This window comes from Malaclemys terrapin, chromosome 8 (assembly GCF_027887155.1).
Source record: "Malaclemys terrapin pileata isolate rMalTer1 chromosome 8, rMalTer1.hap1, whole genome shotgun sequence".
NCBI classification, from domain to species: domain Eukaryota; kingdom Metazoa; phylum Chordata; order Testudines; family Emydidae; genus Malaclemys; species Malaclemys terrapin.
In genome coordinates, this window is record NC_071512.1 from 1,490,912 (window position 1) to 1,510,379 (window position 19,468).

At 62.3% G+C, this 19,468-nt stretch overlaps 1 protein-coding gene across 4 annotated transcripts in view; it reads right to left on the reverse strand.

The window, feature by feature from the left end:
* CPLX2 (complexin 2) overlaps window positions 1-19,468 on the reverse strand; it is a 68,990-nt gene that overhangs the window by 6,368 nt on the left and 43,154 nt on the right. For 2 of the 4 annotated variants that reach the window (XM_054038120.1, XM_054038118.1), the window contains 2 exons: window positions 3,118-3,233; window positions 632-807 (listed from right to left, as the gene is read on the reverse strand). In XM_054038120.1, the coding sequence (XP_053894095.1) occupies window positions 632-807; window positions 3,118-3,148 (207 nt within the window). In that variant the 5' untranslated portion in view covers window positions 3,149-3,233. Of the gene's footprint in view, window positions 1-631; window positions 808-3,117; window positions 3,234-10,779; window positions 10,865-11,557; window positions 11,646-19,468 lie in introns of those variants that run through there. The other 2 variants (XM_054038121.1, XM_054038119.1) reach the window with 2 other exon arrangements.

Consider the following 19,468-nt stretch of genomic DNA (forward strand, 5'->3'; position numbering starts at 1 on the left):
CCCTGCAGCCACAAGCCCTCCCCTCTGTGCCCACTGAAAAATCCTATTGTTCCCACCACGTCTCGGGGGGCTGGTTCTGCCCCACCCCGCAGAGCTCAGGGCACAGGTCCTTTGCTTTTTGCACTTTGAAACTAGCCCGGACAGTTTCCCGGCCTAGCTCCAGGCAGTTCCATCGGCTGGTGGAGCCCAGATGCCCTAAACCACCATCCTCTGCAACACAAACCTACCGGTCTCAGAGCCGCCGGCGGGACTGGGAGAAAGAACAGGACAAGGCGGGCGCTGGGGGCAGTGGGGGCAGCCCGCTCAGCACAGGGCCAGGAGGGGGCGACCAGCATTCAGGGGTGTAGTATGGGAGGTTCCTGCTGAACTGCCGTGTCTGGCTGAGCCGGCGTCACCCGAGCCCCACTCCATGGGGCTGTCCAGGGACTGTCACGGGGAGGGGCAGATGGGCGCTGAGCCAGCCCCAAGGTGTTTCTGCAGCTGCCGGAGCGATTGCCCGGAGCAGGGAGTCCCTCTCTACTCGGCTCTGCTACGGCCCCAGCCTCTCCGCACAGGGCTCCCCGCACTCAGCCACGGGCCCATCGGGCTGTGACACAGGTGCACTCCAGCCCCTCCGCCCCGCCTCACCCACCTTATCCCGGATCTGTTGCCGGACCTTCTCCCTCTCAGCCTCCATCCTGGCGTGCTTGGCCTTCCGCTCCTCCTCCTGCTGGCGAAGGGCTTCTTGCCGCTCCTCCTCCTTCTTCTGCGCATCGGGATCCTTCTCTTCCTCTCCACCCAGCATCTTCCCCATGTCCTTGGTGGCCCCTGCACAGGACACACCAGGCAGCATGGGCAGGGGAGCAAGGCTGCGGCCCAGGGGCTCCCGAAGCCGATGCCCCCTCCCATAGCTGCCTGGCCCCATCCCCTGCTGCCCCCCATCTAGCCGCTGCCAGGAGGGGCAGAACTGGGTGTGATGAAGTGGGACTGTTCTTAATGTTTCCTCTGAATACTGTGTGGTGCCTCAGTTTCCCCTATGCATTTCTTAAGTCTCCAGTGTGCATAAATGACCGACACACTGTATCCTGCCAACAAGTGGCTGGGGCCCTTCCCCCCTTGCAAGAGAATAGCTAAAGGTGAACAAAGAGATCAGGTGACCTCCTGGCCTGGGAAAGAGACAAAGGCCAGAGAGGGAGGGGCCAGCGGGGGTTTCAGTTTGGAACTGGCTGGGGACGGGAAGTGAGTGCAGACGGGGTTGTCTGGCTCGCTGGGCCCCAAAATGGACCCAGCTGAGGGGTCCTGTTCTCTGTACCTGCAAGCTCTGTTTTAGACCGTGTTCCTGTCATCGAATAAACCTCTGTTTTACTGGCTGGCTGAGAGTCACGTCTGACTGCGAAGTGGGGGTGCAGAACCCTCTGGCTTCCCCAGGACCCCGCCTGGGCGGACTCACTGTGGGAAGCGCACCGAGGGGCATATGCTGAATGCTCCAAGGTCAGATCCAGGAGGTGAAGCCGTGTGAGCTTCTTGCCCTGAAGACGGTCTGCTCTGAGGGAGAGGAGGCTCCCCAAAGTCCTGACTGGGGCTTGGGGCACAGAGTAACCCCGGAGCGAGTCTGGGAAGTGCCCAGCACCCAGGCGCAGGCCGGTGGGGGTGGAACCCAGCTCTCTCCTGCCACTGAAGCACAGCTGCAGGGCGGCTGGGTGCCAGCGATGCTCCCAATACAGCGTCTCAGAGAATCCCCCTCGGAAACCGACTCCGCAGGGGCTGGGAGCGGGTGCTGCTCCCTGCATGGCAAACTGGCTGCAGCCTGGCTCCGCTGCAGAGCTGGGGCTGGGGGACGGCCGCGGCTCTGCGCCAGGCTGGGGCTGGCCCTTGCCATCCAGCCGCGGAATTACGGGTGCGTTAACGGCGGGCGGGGGGAAGGCTGCGCTGCAGACCCCACAGTGCAGTGTGGGCGTCTCTGGGAGAGGGCAGACCCAGGGCCCAGCAGGAGGGTGGGGCAGCCAGTGCCCATGCTGGGGAGTGCCCAGGGCCATCAGGCTGGAGTGTGACCATGTCTCACGAGGCCCCGCTGCTGATACAGAGCTGCCCTGCCCCCCTCCTGCCCCACACGAATACAGCGTCAGGCCTGGGGCTGGGGAGCAGACATGAGTGGAGCTGGGGGCTCCTGGGTGCAGGGGCACCCCCCTGGGAGCACCCCGAGCACCCAGCCTGGCGCCCAGCGATCCCTTGTGCAGTGTGCTGGTCCCTGCCTAGCAGCCTCCCCGTGCAGGGAACAGCTCCCAGCGGGAGCTGCTCCAGCCTGGGGCACAGCTTACAGCCAGGGGGGCAGTGTGTGGCAGCGGCCTGGGGGCGGGACTGGGGCTGAGCTTGCTGTGGGGAGAAGGTGCTGGGCTCCATGTGTTCCAGTTCTGCCTGTCCTAGGGAGCCAGCGAAGGGCTTTCCCCATGGGGGAGGCAGCAGCGTGGCCGTCTCCGCTCAGGCGCCCGCCGTCGTGCCCCGTGGCTCTGCTCTGCCCCTCGCCCATTGGCTGCTCGCTGCTGCCGTGTCCTGCCCTCCCCCGTCACTGCACTCCCCTTCGGTGCCAGGTGCCCTGCTGTTCTCCTGGAGAATCCGGGGGGGGGCGGGGGGGTTGCTTTATTCTCTCGTAGCCACTGGGCTGGCCCCATGTCCCTGCCCATATCACTGACCATGCCAGGCCCCTGGGCTCTGCAAACCACTCAGTTTAGTATCTCCTGGGACTCCACGGGGAAGGGAGCCGCCTCCCCAGGGCTCTTCACATCACGGTAAAGCTACAGTGACCCCAGCCAGCCAGCGATTCCCGATCAGCCGGGGGGGGGGGGCACGAGCACCCACTAGCGCCAAGGCAAGTTAGCATTGCCGTTAGAGAGAGACTGGGGAGCTAGTGCATGGACAACAGGTGCGGCTCAGCTCCCCTGGGAGAACTCCCTACACCAGTCTGGCACCACTGGCTCCTGGCACCCGTGTGGCACGTAGACAGAGAGAGACTTATAATCCAGATGGGCAACCCCCTTTAGCAGCAGCCCAGAGACAGTCCTAAGTCAGGCTCTCTTCGGTGCGGGGCCCTTTCTCAGACACCCAGCCAGGAGGGCAGGCGGACACGAAGAACAGACTTACCCCCTAACGCTTGCTTCATGACGAAGTCCATGCTGCCGCGCCCGATCAGTGCGCTCTAGGCAACAGCAGAATTCTCATCCAGTGCTGGGGGCCGGACGCCTCGGATCAGGTGCCACCTGGCCAGGAAGGAGAGACCCAGTGAGACGGGCTGAGCCAGCGCAGAGACCGTTCCCCCCAGCGCCTAGGGCCAGGAGGGCAGGGGTAACCTTGCTCTTGTGATCAGCGTAGTCTTTGCAGACGCTGGCGCAGTCGGGCCCAAAGGGAACCATGCCACACTCACCAGAGGCTGTGGTAGGGCAGGGGAAAGGAATTGCTATTGAGATGCAAATCATGGGCCAGATTCTGCTCTCCCTTGCAGTGGTGTAAATCACTGACCTCACTTTCAGGCCCCGATCTCCCCGCACAAGCCCCACGGGAGCCTATGGCGCACACAATGATGGGGTGAGCTTGGCTCCGGGGCCAACGGGAGATGGCTGTCGGGATGCAGCAGGCCGCGTGGGATTGCACCGGGACACTCCAGATTGACCCAGATGGATACAGGCCAACACATACCGAATCCCTGGCATCCAGAACCCAAAGTGGGTGTCCAGGGCTGTGCTCCTGGCCCGCACTCACCAGCTGCCTTCGCGGGTTAGTCATGGAGCCACTCAGGGAAATAATTAGTCTGATAAATACAAGCCGGCTCTTTCTCTCTCTCATGCATCTCCCGCACACCTAGTCTACCTCTCGCACACTCACCCCACGCTCAGTGTGTGATCGCATGCACACACCCCCACACCCACACGCACACACACACACGTGCACACACACACACGTGCGCACACACACACGTGCGCACACACACAGACGTGCACACACACAGACGTGCACACACACACAGACGTGCACACACTACATCACAGCAGCTTCAGACAGACTTACAACCATCCTGCTTCCAGCTTGCGAGAAGGATCCAGGCTCCTGTCTGCCAACTGCTGTCCAGACAGCCAGAGGCTCGCCCCATCCTGGCTGGCGTAGCTGCCTGACACATCATAGCTACCACCCAGCCAGCTCCTGGCCGGCGTCCCTGCTAGAAAAGCCCCCCCCCCCCCCATGCAGTGGAGCCCCAGGTGGAGCGAAGCTCTTTTCAGTTCGCAGTGGCACAGAGACGTGTGGGACCCCCTGGGGGCTGGCAGGGATGCTGGAGTGACCCCATGTTTGCCTGTGGTGGAATCACGGCGCAGTGAGCTGACCCGCCGGGGCGTGCGCCTCGGCTAACTGGCAGGGGCAGATCTGCTGGAGAGTCTCTAGAGGCCAGGGAAGAAGCTACAAGCCCAGTTACCCCTAGCAGAGCTGCAGCTTTCCTGCTTCCCACCCGTCTGCGTCCGCGCTGACCCGGCCCCGTTCCCATAGCGACACTCGGGCCCCCTTTGACGGGTGAGGAGCTGAGGCACTCAATGACTTGCCCCAGGTCAGTTGGGGAGTCTGCGGCAGGGCAGGTTATGAGCCCAGGTCTCCTGGGTCCTAGGCCAGTGCCCTGACCGCTAGGCCTTCCTGCCTCTCAGACCCCAGCTGGGGACAGATTGAAAGGTGGCTTCCCCTCGCCTTACGCTGTTTCCATCGGAGCGGTCTCACTTCCTGTCAATCCCCCGTCCTCTTCTTGGAGTAACCTTCCATCGCTCTTTGCATCAGTACAACCTAGTGCTTTTGCCGTAGCGTCCAGGAGCCCTAGGTGTGGCCTAGGACCCCACCGTGCTAGGCGCTGTACAAGCGCAGAGTCTCTGCTCTGTCTGAACCAAACTCCACCTGGGCAAACAAAGCCCCCCAGAACGTTGCTATACCTCCGACACCTCCCTACTGCAGAAGTGGTGCGGAATATTCCTGACAGTCGGCAACTCCTGGATGGGTGCAAACCCCACGGCGGGTGTGGTGGGGAGTCACAGGACCAAAGTGAGAAAGGGAACATTGAGCACTGCATGAGGCTGCTGCACCGTCTCCCCAGGGAACGGGTGCAAGTCCCGTCGCTTGGGACATTGACCCCTAGGCCGATTGGCGCACCAGCTACTGTGCTCTAGAGAACTGGGCTGCATTGGTCCCTGGGAGACAGAGCTGATGGAACCCAGCAGATCAGTTCTGCAATTCTTGAGGCTCTGTTCCTGCACACCAGGCCACAGCCTCTTGGAGTAGCTGCATTTCCAGATGCGGCTTTACAACAGTGAAATGCACGAGCTTGACTGGAGCTCCTTCCAGCGCTTGCTCATTGCACTCCGCCTTTCTGGAGAGACGCCCTCCGGGAGCGCCTCGTTCTAGTGACTGGAAACAAGCAGTGAGCTGATACCTCAGGGGACAGCTGAATGTGCCCAGAACCATTGGACGTGAGCGCAGGCAGCACGGCAGTGATGCCAATGATTCATGCATGACAGATCTAACATGCAGATCGGCGCCTTCCTCTCTCTTGCAAAAGGACGCCGTGTTCCTAACTCCTCTTTGCAGGATCTCCAGAACCATGCAGGAGACCCTGGAAGAGCTCCAGCCCATTCCGTCCAGTGGTGACGGGCAGTTCCCGTAGCAATGCCTAGACTTAAGGTTGCCTGACATGTTCCAGCATAAGACCCTGTTTTCAGCTGCTTATAAATTTGACAAACTTTAACCATTTGGGCTGAATATTTCCTTGCTGGGCATCTGCTTTTCTGAATGTTTCAGCAAAAATGGTTCCCCTGTTTGGGGAACGCGTGGTGTCTACACACACCTGCTTAGTCCTGCTGGCCTCGCAGCAGATTTAATAATTGATGAAAGCAGAAACAATTCGATCCGTCTTCCCTCTCCGACAGCGGGATCTCAGCCCAGCCCTGCTCCTGGGAGCCGAGCGGAGCAGGTGGGGAGTGGTACCCAGAGGGCCGTGCGAATGAAATGGATTCAGACGGTGGGCCACCTCAGCATGGCTTAAATGCGTTCAATTACCAACGGCTCACGTTGCTAGTGGGGACCAGCCTGGATCTATATTGGCGCTCGCTTCCCAAGCCAGGCACCTGCTGGGCAGAGCACTGCTGCGTTAGATCCCCCGCACCTGTATCATCATTCACTAGCGCCAGTCCAAACCTTTCCGGGTCCCTGGGCTGTCGCTGCCGGAGACCCCTTCAACCACATTGCTTCAAGCGCAAACCCAGGACAGCCCCTGCAAACCGCAGCAAGCCCCACGTTGGGGGGCTGAGGGTTCTCCTGCTGCTCCTGGGGAAGCAGGCAGCCTCCCCACTCAATTGATTTTAGCCCTGCCTCATATGAATTAGCCACTGTAGTTTCTTGATAATGAAGTTCATTTTTGCAAGGCAGAGAACGCTGCTCGGGTCGAGGTCGTGGCAGCTAACGGCTCGTTAGCAGGATGCAAGCAGGCTCTCTGCTCAGCACATAGCACCAGCCTTCTCCTCCCCGACAGGCCAGGCCCCGCTGCTGATGGAGCATTTGTAATCAATTTGCATCCTCCCCTCATCTTTGATTTAATGCTGTGATCCAGCACCATCATAAGGAAGACGGATTCCTTTCGCGAGAGCTGCAGTTACTAAAACACCACTTGGGAGAGTAGCTCTCCCCTCTCACGTCTCGGGCCACCCTCCTGCCCCCCCCCCCCGGTGAACCCGGCCTTCTGGGTGTGGAATCGGGGAGTAGAAAATTAAGTGGCAGGCACCACATCCCACCCCCAAATTATGCGAGGGCTGTTCTCCGGAAAGCCCACACGCTGGGGGGACGCCAGCTCCCTGGGGGAAGCAGGAGGTTCTGAACGAACGAGGTTTGGACAAGTGAGGCTGTTGGCAAATCTCCAGAGGCACAAGGAAGAGAAATCTTAGCAATAATCATAAATCACAGAATCACTGCTGCAAGAGAGGGGAAAGACCTATGACATCACCCAGCCGGTCTCCCTGCCAGTGCAGGATTGATCTCGGCTGGCCATTTCCTGGAATAGGTGTAAAACCCCCAGGCAATCGGACGTCTGCCACATCCCCCAGGAAACGGTTCTGTGGCCTAACCCAGCGCTGTCAGTTACCGCGCAAGCAGCGCCGGTGCTAGGGAGGATGAGGACAGTGCCCGTATTCACACAGTGCTGTGAACTCAGCCAGCCCTGCGCCTGCCGCCATCATCACCGCGCCGGGGGCCAGGCACGGAAGAGGGTTTAGCCAAACACAGGATTCTTGCACACAAGCCGCAGCTCCGCACCGATTGCAAGGCCAGAAGGGATCACTGTGATTGTCTAGTCTGACCTCCTGCACAACACAGGCCAGGGTCCTGCCCCAGGCGAATTCCTAGAGCAGAGCTGTTAGAAAAACCTCCCGTCCGGATTTAACAATGTTAAGTGATGGAGAATCCACCAGGACCCTGGGGAAGTTCTTCCACTCATTAATCACCCTCACGGTTAAAACGTTACACCTGATTTCCAGTCTGGTGCGTGCACCCCCTAGGCTGGGATCAGAGCCGCCCCAGAACAAACCCATCCACTCAGCCTGGTCTGTGTCGCCGACCTCCCCTAGCCCTGAGCCTCTGCCCACTCCCTGGGCTCCCAGAGTCACCGTGCGCCTGGCCCAGCTTGGAGGGAGCCTGACCCTGGAGACTCAGGGGATCACAAGGGGAGCAGGGTGCGGGGCAGGAGCTGGACTGCAGGGAGGACCCACAGCCTCTGGGCCGCCCCTTCCAGCCCTGGGCCCCTTGGGGAGCTCCTGCCCCCCCATTGCTCCTGCAGCAAAAAAGAAGACTGCTCAGCCTACCCAGCCACTGCATCACTGCACCAGGCCCGAGGTGGTGGGGATGGGCACGGCCATGCTCTCCCCATGCCCAGTGCCCAGCTGGAGTGGGCCACAGGGACTTCCCGTGGGGCAGTGGGGGAGGAGAGCCTGGGGCCTAGCGCGCAGGGGTGGGTGCTGCGCCCTGAGCCATGCCCCCCCCCCAGTGTAACAGGATCATGCTGGTTTCCTAGAGCCCTCTCCCCCAGCCCCCAGTGACAGGGCACCTGCTCCAGCAGATTGTCTCCTTGTACTGCTGAGGGGGTGGAGCTGTGAGCCCACCTGGATGGACAGATCTGGAGAGTCCAGCCCCCTGAGAGCCCCTTCCCAGCACTGCCCCAGGGAAAGGTCTGGCTGGTGTCTGTGTGTGAAGGGCAGCATGTGTGGGGCTTGCAGGGTGTGTGCGGTGGTGGATCAGTATGTACACACCCGTGTGCGTGCAGTGTTAGTGTGTGCAGCTCTCTGCATAGGGGTGTGAGATGGGGAGTGTCCGAGGGCCTGGGCTATGGCTGTGATTGCAGGGCTCTGTGGATCTGTACACAGGGAGGGGTGAGGTACCTGCTGTGTACAATGTGCCGCGGGGTTTACGTGCCGTGTTGGTGGATGGGTGAGGTGCCCGGTGTGTACAATGTGTCGCGGGGTGTACGTGCCGTGTCAGTGGATGGGTGCGGTGCCCGGTGTGTACAATGTGCCCCGGGGTGTACGTGCCGTGTCAGTGGATGGGTGCGGTGCCCGGTGTGTACAATGTGCCCCGGGGTGTACATGCCGTGTCAGTGGATGTGTGAGGTGCCCGGTGTGTACAATGTGCCGCGGGGTGTACGTGCCGTGTCGGCGGATGGGTGAGGTGCCCGGTGTGTACAATGTGTCGCGGGGTGTACGTGCCGTGTCAGTGGATGTGTGAGGTGCCCGGTGTGTACAATGTGCCGTGGGGTGTACGTGCCGTGTCAGTGGATGGGTGCGGTGCCCGGTGTGTACAATGTGCCCCGGGGTGTACGTGCCGTGTCCATGGATGGGCGAGGGGCATGGTGTGTACAATGTGCCGTGGGGTGTACGTGCTGTGTTGGCGGATGTGTGAGGTGCCCGGTGTGTACAATGTGCCACGCGGTGTATGTGCCGTGTTGGCGGATGTGTGAGGTGCCCGGTGTGTACAATGTGCCGCGGGGTGTACATGCCGTGTCAGCGGATGGGTGAGGGGCACGGTGTGTACAATGTGCCGTGGGGTGTATGTGCCGTGTCAGTGGATGTGTGAGGTGCCCGGTGTGTACAATGTGCCGCGGGGTGTACATGCTGTGTCGGCGGATGGGCGAAGTGCCCGGTGTGTACAATGTGCCGCGGGGTGTACATGCTGTGTTGGTGGATGGGCGAGGGGCACGGTGTGTACAATGTGTCGCGGGGTGTACGTGCCGTGTCGGCGGATGGGCGAGGGGCACGGTGTGTACAATGTGTCGCGGGGTGTACGTGCCGTGTCAGTGGATGGGTGCGGTGCCCGGTGTGTACAATGTGCCCCGGGGTGTACGTGCCGTGTCCATGGATGGGCGAGGGGCATGGTGTGTACAATGTGCCGTGGGGTGTACGTGCCGTGTCCGTGGATGGGCGAGGTGCCCGGTGTGTACAATGTGCCGCGGGGTGTACATGCCGTGTCTGTGAATACACCCAGCAGGGGTGTCCCTAGCAGGGAATGTGAATCTGATGTGGGGGCTCTAGCTGTGGGGGTACCAGCTTAATGTGCTGCCTGCAAGGTCCGGGTGGGGAGATGTGGGGTGCAGGGGGGCACTGGTGCTGACAGGGGATCCGAGCAGAGCCCGGCCATGGCCAGGGGTAGGCAGGCGGCGGAGGGAGCCCGTAGCCGCCCAGGGACGGACGCGTTGGGGGGGCAGAGGGTCCAGCAGGCAGCCCCCCAGGTGGTTTTCTTGTGACTCAGGCACATGCCAGCGAGAGGAGACCCCCAAGGCAAATACTGCCTGAGCGCAGCGAGCCGCGGGTCTGCAGCCCGGAGCCCCCAGCTCCCCTCGCAGCTCCGGGGAGACGGGCCGAGCCCCGCCGCGAGCAGCGGGGAGACACTGGGGACCGTGCCCGGAGCTGTCTCCCGCCCGGGGAAAGGGCTCACACACGGGCAGGCGGGCCGGGCTGTGCGGGGCGCCCGACACTGGAGAGGGAGCAGGTCGCCAGCCCAGGACGGGGGCTCCCGGGGGGCTCTGCGGCTCCCTAGTTCTAGCTGAGCTCCGCGCGCCCTGTTCCAGCTCCGCACCCGCAGGAGAGGCGCGTTCCCCGGCCCGGTCCCCTTCCTCGCGTGTCAAGTATCAGGGGGTAGCCGTGTTAGTCCGCCGCCGCGAGGAGACGGTGAGGGCCCTGCTGCAGCGGGCAGGGTCCGGCGCCAGGCAGCGCCGCTGGGACACACAGCGGGCGTTGCACGGCTCAGCGTGGCCCCGAGCTGACCCGGGCGGGCGAGCGGCTCGGGGATGGGGGGCGATCAGTGGGATCCTGGACTGGCTTTGCCAGTAGCCCGGGCGCTGCCGGCGGGTCCAGGCGCTCGGAGGCAGCGCCCAGCGCCGTGCACAGCCCAGCAGGGCACGCAGGGACCCCGGCACACACACCCCCACCGCCGCCGCCGCGCCGAGGAGCCCCGCAGCGCGGACAGACGGGCCCCCGGGGCAGCCTCTGCCTTTGCGCTGGGGGAGGGGGGTCGGGGCTCCCAGGTTTGCTCCCCCCCGCGCCGGGACCCGCGCTTCCTCCGCGCAAAAGTTCCTTCCCCTGCCAGCAGCTAGCGGCGGCGGGTGCGGGGGGCTGCGGGACGCGCCGGGCTCCTCACCCCCTGGCCCCGGAGCCCTGCGGCGGGGCCCGTCCCCATGCGCCCGGGCAGCCGTGCCAAGCCCCGTCCCCTCCCGCTCCGGGGCTGCCCGCGGGACCCACTCACCCGGGACGCTCCAGCAGCCCGTGGCCGGCGGGGAGTGAGCGCTCCCCAGCCCTGCGCGCAGAGCCCGCCTCCCTCCGCTCCGCAGCCTGCCGGTGCCTCCCCCCAGCCCCTGACGCGCCTGCCTCGCCTCTCCCCTCCCCGAGCGAGTGGGCAGCTCCCGGCTCCCCCCGCCAGCCCGGAGCGCCTCTGCCCAGCCCCGGGGCCAGCTCGCTCCCCTGCGCCCCGCCGGCCGGCCGGCAGCCCCAGCGCGGCGCCCTGCCCGCCCGCCGGGTTGTTCCGCCGCCTCCACCTGCTGGGGGTCCCCGGCCCCAGCGCTGCGGCAGCGCCAAGGGGGCCCCGCGCCCTTCCCAAGCGCCCGGTGCGCGTCGGGGCTGAATCCTGCGGGCCTCCGGCCGGGGCGGCTGCCGGGTTTGCGGGATGGGTGGGGGAGGGGAGGGCTCTGACTGCTCGAGTTCACACTGTGTGAATCAGGAGTGACAGCGGGATGGGGCCCAGCCGGTTTCCGCTTTTTATTTCCGATCCCAGCGCACCGCCGTGTAAACACGCTGGAGAGAACCACGGACCCGCTGGATAATCGTGGTGTGCTGCAGTTCGGAGAGCGCGTGGCTCCGACTCCGTTCGCTTCCGCTCCCAAACACCCGCAGCCCAGGAATTAACCGCCCCCCAGGCCCCCACCCCTCCTTTCACTTTGCCTTTCCCGCTTGCAAAACACACCCCGGGAGTTCAGCCCAGGCCGGCGGAGAGTCAGGCCAATGGAGGCTCCATGCTCTGTACTTACTAATGATTTCTAGCCGATAGCCCCCCTTTCATTTGTCTTGAGTAGTGGAACTAGGCCTGGCTGGGAGGCGCCTGCAAGGAGCCCCGGCTCTGCTGTGGAGACTGAGCGCTAATCAGTAACGCTAACGACAGTGGTTTGTGCGCCGGGCTTAACAAAACCCACGTGGAAAGAATTCAAATGTCGAAGGCAGCAAATGTGTTGCCAAGTGGGGATTTCCTTTACACCGGGGCCTGCTGTGTCCCCATAGGCCGGTCACTGAAAGAGATCACAGACTTTGGGAACGCAGCCAAGGCGGGGGCGACCTTTGCCCTGGTATGGAAAAGCAAGTGGGTCCTACAAACCAGGTGGCCGGTGGCGGAAGGCCTGGCAGTGGGTCTATCTGAGTTTGCATTTGCATAACCATGCCTGTGTGTGGCTCTGCAGTTGTGCAGAGATGCCTGTACTTGAGGGTGTGTACTTGTGGGTGTGGGCATGTCTGTGTGTGTGTACGTATGCGCATACTTATAATGCATGTCTCTGGGTGTGCATTTGTGCATATTGGCAGGCGTCTGTATGTGTGTGCGCAGGCATGTTCATTTGTGTGTGTGTGTGTGTGTGTGTGTGTGTGTATTCCCCGCTGCTATAATAACTTCACAAGCTTTTTTCAAACCCCAGTAACTCAGCCTTGCAAAACTGTCATGAAAATTTATCAGCCCAAGCACCACATCTACTCACCCGCCCTTTGTCATGACTGAGGATAATGGGGAAAAATAGATATTTCACTCCCCCAGGAAAAAATGTCTTGACTCAGCAAGTGGGTGAATGGAACGCTGCAGGAGCCTTGCCAGGGAAGGGCAGGTTAGCAAAGGGCTTACACGGGAAATTGGGCTGCAGCTCTCACGGTGGAGCTGATCACTTTGCTATAATATCCGGACACTTTGCAGACAGTGTGGCAATGCGTGTGTGTTAGGGGTGGATGAGTGCTAACGTGTGCTGAGTGCTAGGTGTGCCCATCAATCTGTGTGGTGTGTAGGTGTCACTCCACTCATGTTGGGGTGTGTGTGTGAGAGAGATTTCCAGGGATTTCTCCATGGCAGAGATGGTGGTGCCTTGAGTGTACATGGGACAGTAAAGGAGGGTGAGAGGGTGTCATGGGTGACATCCCTGGGAGTTGTGGTTTCCTACACCACGGACAAATTGGGCCCTAGGAGTGTTGACGACTGAGCTTGCAGGAATTAAAATAAGGGCAGGAGGTGTCCCCTCTTTGATACCCTCTTGTGAAGTGTTTCTTCTGGAACACTTCCCTTTCCCCCCCCCCCCCGGGTGTAAGTTACCTGCCCACGCTTGCTTTAGAATCTACACAGAACGCAGAGTCCGAACCCCTGTCTTTGTTCAGCTTTAACAACACAGATGTGAAGGACAGAACAGAGTTCACCTCGGAACTCTTCCCCTGCGTGGCTCTCGCTGGAGCTCCTCTCTCAGCACTGCTCAGCCCACACCCAACGTCCTCTTTCTGAGCCACCTGCCTCACTGACCCCGCAGAGCCCCCTATTATTAATTATGATCAACCAGGGCCCTGTCATACTCAGCGCTTCACAAACACGCCATAAGGAGAGAATTCCATCCCAGGGGAGCTTCCTTCAGTGGGGTCAACTGAAGACACTGACGGCCTGTCACATGCTCTGACACCCCCAGATAGAGGCCAGTTACACTATACTACCATGTACACCTGGTTTCCTCCCCCTGTTAGGTCACTGATGAATTTAGCCCAGAGACTCCACTGGGAGCTGCTCCCCCTTTTTCCAGACCGCACTTGGCCCGTGCAGCTCAGAGTGCCGGCTGAGCACCTGACACTCATCGCTTCATTTCTTAGAGGCGGCAAACAGATGTGTGGATCCCCCCAGCCCCGCCATTGGGTATGGCTTGGTGCAGCAGCATTGCATCTGTTCATGCAGCAGGTCCCAGCTCATTGTAGGGATCGAAACTGCACCTGCTCCGGTGCAGTGGCCCCATTGCTCCCAGCAAGCCAAGCCAACCCCCCCCCACTGCAAAACATCGGAGATGCTGCCACGCTTGTCTAGACACACTACGCACAGCCCACTACGTCACGCTGCTGGCCAGGTGTGCAGCACGCCTGTACCAGCAGGCAGCGTGAGGAAGAGAGGTGCGCTGCCCCCGACCAGGGAGGAATGGCTGCCGAGGTTCCCCGGTACCCGGTGCGTGCCGGAGGTTGGTAAGCTGACCCGTTAGCCGTGGTGCGCTCAGGCCTGCTCGCTTCTCAGTTCTGTACCACAGCCAGTGGGTCAGTCTGCCGAGCCTTTTGCTCAGTACCCGATGCACACAGCAGTCACACGAGCGAAAGCGTCTCCCCGACGGGCACTCGGGAAAGCCCTGGCTTCCCAGGCAGGGGCTGGAGCTGCACCCTCCGGAGCTATTTGAAACGAGAGGATCGTTAAAGCAGGGGAGGGACATCTCAGAGAGTCATTGAGCCGGGGCTAACTACCTGGGCGCCCTGCACGGCCTGTCGGAAAGTGTCAGCCTAACGAAGGCGACGGCCCTGCTGAACTGGGGTCAGAGCACCGAGTGCGCAAAGGGAACAGGAGCCGCTTGGAGCGAGAGGAGGGGGAGGGGTGCATCCATTCTGCAGACACTGAGGAGACCAGCAATCGCGGGAGCATTTCTGCTTTGCCCGGGGCAAGCTGGAGGCCAGTCGCCCAGGGCAGGCGGGAGCAGGAAGGCAGGTCGGGCTCAGAGGAAAGAGGCAGGGAGTATTACGTTGCCTGTTGCTGAAGTGCAGCCCATGGAGCTCTCCGGGCAGGGGCTGTCTGCCCAGCACCCGGGCCAATGGGCCCCCACCCACCATCCTCTCGTACACAGAGCCGCAGCCTGTGGGGCGGCCAGGTGGCTCAAGTCAAGACAGAGCACGGCATGCTGGGACCTGTAGTTTCTGCCAGCTAGCTGTGGCCCACAGGAGCTTAGCAAGCTGCCAGCGGAGCCCTTGTCTGGACAAAGCCCAGTTTGCCTCTGATCTATGTGCGCCATTGCGAAGGCTCGAGCCGGTACAATTTTAACCCCAGAGGATGGACAGAGCGCCCGCCGGAGGGAACATTTCTAAGCGGTGCTCAGGCAGCCAGAACCACTAACGCACACGGAGAGATGTGACGAAATCGTGGATTTATCCATCTCGCTAGAAGCAATGACCTTAGAGGCACTAAGATCATCAAAACCAACTGAAGATTGGGAGCGCCCCAGGCCCTGGTAAGATAGGTGCTGGAATGCTGAGGAAGTGCTGGCGAATGACATGTGGCACGTTGTACAAAAAGGGAGATCTGTCCCGAGAAACGGAGAAGAGGGGTTATCTGCAAAATCCCCACAAAGGGGGACCAGGTTATTTGTGATAACGGCAGAGGTGGGACACTCCAGTCTACTGCAAAAGTGTTTTGTATTAGTATTTTGAATAGGATGAAAAGTGTTATTGATAAAGTACCCAGGGAAGGACAGGCTGGATTTTGATCTATCAGGTCGTGTTCGGGCCAGAATTTTGCCTGGAGGAGACTTATTGAGACAGGCTTAGAATACGAGCAGGAGATGGTTTTTGACTGCCTTGATTTTACGAACGCGTGTGATCGTGTCTGCAGAGACGGCCTGTGAAGATCCGGGGGCGCCCTGGACTGTTCATTCGATAACAGCTTTGTCGGACGAGTCCGAGTGCTGCTCAGGACCGAGAGCGGGGCCCCAGAAGGATGGAAAGTCGTTGCTGAAAGGCAGGGTGTGCACTATCCCCACTTCTCTGCTGCGTTGTCGCAGACCCCGTGGTGAGGAGCGACAGCTGCTGGCAAGGACGCTGGGCGAGAGAAGCGGGGAGCCAGATTCTGCAGAGGCTCATTGCATGCCATATGAGCCAGGGTTGGAGCTGCTCAGAAGGGATGAGCGGGGGCACTCGTGAGTGTCACAGGACAGTGGCTGTGCCAGCTGGCAGGCCACAATCCCTGGCTACCGTCAAGTCAGGAATTTGCTGCCTCTCTGACAGGGCCACGACCCTCAGCTCAGGGGCTGAAGAGCGACTGTTTCAGGAGGCGTTTGGAAACCGTCCGTGGGCCTGTTCCTGTCCGGCGGACGAGTCACTGCCTCGAGTTTTTGTTCCAGCCCAAATGCTTCTAAACGGAGCAAAGTTCCCACCTCTGGGCTTGTCGGTGCATGAAGGGCGATCGCAGTGACTAGATACTATGGTGAGGGGCACACTAGAAACGTCTGCAACAGAGCGAGAGCTGCAGGAGTGTTTTTCACCCCGTGCTTGGCGGCAGGCCCAGACCCCGATGCTTTAGCCCAGGGCTTGGGATTGTAGGGGCGTGAGTAACTCGGTGCATGTGTGCAAGGTGTGTGTGTGCATTGGCAAACACCCCTCCCCCAGTACATGTGCATGGGGGACTTGGCAGGCTAGCCCACGACCTGGCCAGGAGCTGAGCTCTGGGGCTCTCTTTTCAGCAAACGGCCTGACTTGGTTCCAAGTGTGTTTTTCATTCAGGGGTATGAGTCCTTCACACCCAGCTCCAGACCTTCAGGGCTTGGGCTAGTGCAAGCCCAAAGTCTGAAGGTTTCCAGGCTGGAGCATCAGGCTTGGACAGCTTTTGAGGATGGGCTTCCTGGCTGATTGCTGACCTGTCCTGCAGACAGCCCTGCCTGCTCTGTCGGGGGTCCCGAAACGCAAAGCTAGTGGGCCACATTCATCCCTGCGGTCCACAGAATGAAGCCAGGGAGGGATCCGGCGCCCGTAGCTTGTCGGGCCCCGTTCTGCAGCAGAGCAGAGATGCTGCCTGTCTCCTTTTCTGGGTTCAGTGCCCTGTGCCGGGGTAACGGCCCCTCGGGGACCAGCAGCACCTGCCCCATGCAGCAGTTTCATTAGAAACACACAGAACAAATACTATTAAGGACATTCAGATGCTGAATTAATTCCAGCTGCCAGGCCTCCTGAGGAGCATAACGGCTAATTGCTAAAAAGCAGCTCGCTGGCGGAGGACGGCTCCTTGCCGCTCCGTTCTGCACCGTGCAGTGCGTGGGGCTCGCCAGGCAGCGGTACAGCGCTCAGGCCCAGCTGGGGGGGGGGCTCTGGGGCTAACCCCATTATTTAGCAGGTCATGGGCACTCCGTGGGGTGCCAGCTGCCCGCTTTAGTGAGGCACCCTGGGACTGCCAAGAGAGAATGCGATCGCTTTGTTCCTGCCCAGACCCGGAACGTGGCGTCTCCGACGCAGGCGGCGCAAAGCGTGAAATGGAATGAGGAATGGATGCCCCTCCCCCCACAAGCGCCCCCCAGGTGGGGGTTTCGGAGGGAGTGTGGAGTTTAAGGTTAAAAACCTTCTTTTCCTAACACGTGGCGGAGAACCCCTCAACAGCGACCCACTGCAACAATAACTAACCCAAGCCAACCCCATGCTTGTAAGCCAGCCCTCCGCCCACTGTGCTTGGGTGACCTCGCCCGTCCTCCCAACCCGGGATCTGTCCTGCCTAGGGAGAGGTCAGGGCCTGGCCCTGCAGAGTTATCCAGCCCATGTCTCAGCGCACCCAGCCCAATGGCTCCGTGGGCGCCGGCTGGTTCCAAGGCAAGACTGTGATACACACAACGAATAATCCAGAGCTGAACATCCACCCAGGTGCCAGTCAGCCGCATGCCGGGTACAGCCCCAGGCCGCTGAGCCAGTGAGCGTCTCACTGAGGCTGCCCAGAGAGATCGCAAGGTGCCAGGGCCCCCAGGCTGACTCAGCTACACGTCTAGCTCCTCCTCCCACTCTGCTGTCTCCTTGCGGTCCCGCTGCCTGGCAGAGACAGGCAATGGGCGTAGGGCATTTGTCTCTGACTGCGCAGGGAAGGCAGGGATGTGCTGGTGGGCGGGGCGCCCAGAGAGCGCCCCGTGGATGGCTGTGCTCCACGATGACTGTGGCTGGAGGGATACAGCCTGACTTTGGGGGGCAGAGGAGGGGGCAGCCCCAAGGGGTGGAGTTTGGCTGCTTCCGTCCAGAGGAGTCCGAGAAGAGAAGGATGCAGCGGCCGCAGAATGGACTAGCTCCACGGAGAGATGCCCCAGGGCTTCCAGGGTCCAGTACCAGGGCTGCAGTCTCCTCCCCGCACATGCCCAGCGGAACAGCAGCTCCCCCATCCCTCTGCGCCCTGCCCCCCAGCTCTGCCCTGCCCCCCAGCTCTGCCCTGCTCCCCATCCCTCTGCGCCCTGCCCCCCAGCTCTGCCCTGCCCCCCATCCCTCTGCGCCCTGCCCCCCAGCTCTGCCCTGCCCCCCATCCCTCTGCGCCCTGTCCCCCAGCTCTGCCCTGCCCCCCATCCCTCTGCGCCCTGCCCCCCAGCTCTGCCCTGCCCCCCATCCCTCTGCGCCCTGCCCCCCAGCTCTGCCCTGCTCCCCATCCCTCTGCGCCCTGCCCCCCCGCTCTGCCCTGCCCCCCAGCTCTGCCCTGCCCCCCCATCCCTCTGTGCCCTGCCCCCCAGCTCTGCCCTGCCCCCCATCCCTCTGCGCCCTGTCCCCCAGCTCTGCCCTGCCCCCCATCCCTCTGCGCCCTGCCCCCCAGCTCTGCCCTGCCCCCCATCCCTCTGTGCCCTGTCCCCCAGCTCTGCCCTGCTCCCCATCCCTCTGTGCCCTGTCCCCCAGCTCTGCCCTGCTCCTGGTTCTGCCCTGCCCTGCTCCCCATCCCTGCCCCCCATCCCTCTGTGCCCTGACCCCCAGCTCTGTCCTGCTCCCCATCCCTCTGTGCCCTGTCCCCCAGCTCTGCCCTGCTCCCCATCCCTCTGTGCCCTGTCCCCCAGCTCTGCCATGCTCCTGGTTCTGCCCTGCCCTGCTCCCCATCCCTGCCCCCATCCCTCTGTGCCCTGACCCCCAGCTCTGCCCTGCTCCCCATCCCTCTGTGCCCTGTCCCCCAGCTCTGCCCTGCCCCCCATCCCTCTGCGCCCTGCCCCCCAGCTCTGCCCTGCTCCCCATCCCTCTGCGCCCTGCCCCCCCGCTCTGCCCTGCCCCCCAGCTCTGCCCTGCCCCCCCATCCCTCTGTGCCCTGCCCCCCAGCTCTGCCCTGCCCCCCATCCCTCTGCGCCCTGTCCCCCAGCTCTGCCCTGCCCCCCATCCCTCTGCGCTCTGCCCCCCAGCTCTGCCCTGCCCCCCATCCCTCTGTGCCCTGTCCCCCAGCTCTGCCCTGCTCCCCATCCCTCTGTGCCCTGTCCCCCAGCTCTGCCCTGCTCCTGGTTCTGCCCTGCCCTGCTCCCCATCCCTGCCCCCCATCCCTCTGTGCCCTGACCCCCAGCTCTGTCCTGCTCCCCATCCCTCTGTGCCCTGTCCCCCAGCTCTGCCCTGCTCCCCATCCCTCTGTGCCCTGTCCCCCAGCTCTGCCATGCTCCTGGTTCTGCCCTGCCCTGCTCCCCATCCCTGCCCCCATCCCTCTGTGCCCTGACCCCCAGCTCTGCCCTGCTCCCCATCCCTCTGTGCCCTGTCCCCCAGCTCTGCCCTGCCCCCCATCCCTCTGTGCCCTGCCCCCCAGCTCTGCCCTGCTCCTGGTTCTGCCCTGCCCTGCCCCCCATCCCTGCCTCCCATCCCTCTGTGCCCTGACCCCCAGCTCTGCCCTGCTCCCCAACCCTCTGTGCCCTGCCCCCCATCCCTCTGCGCCCTGCCCCCCAGCTCTGCCCTGCCCTGCTCCCCATCCATGCCCCCATCCCTCTGTGCCCTGCCCCCCAGCTCTGCCCTGCCCCCCATCCCTCTGCGCCCTGCCCCCCAGCTCTGCCCTGCTCCCCATCCCTCTGTGTCCTGACCCCCAGCTCCGCCCTGCCCCCATCCCTCTGTGCCTTGACCCCCAGCTCTGCCCTGCCCCCCATCCCTCTGCGCCCTGCCCCCCAGCTCTGCCCTGCCCCCTGGCTCTACATCCTACCCCCAGGTCTGCCCTGCCC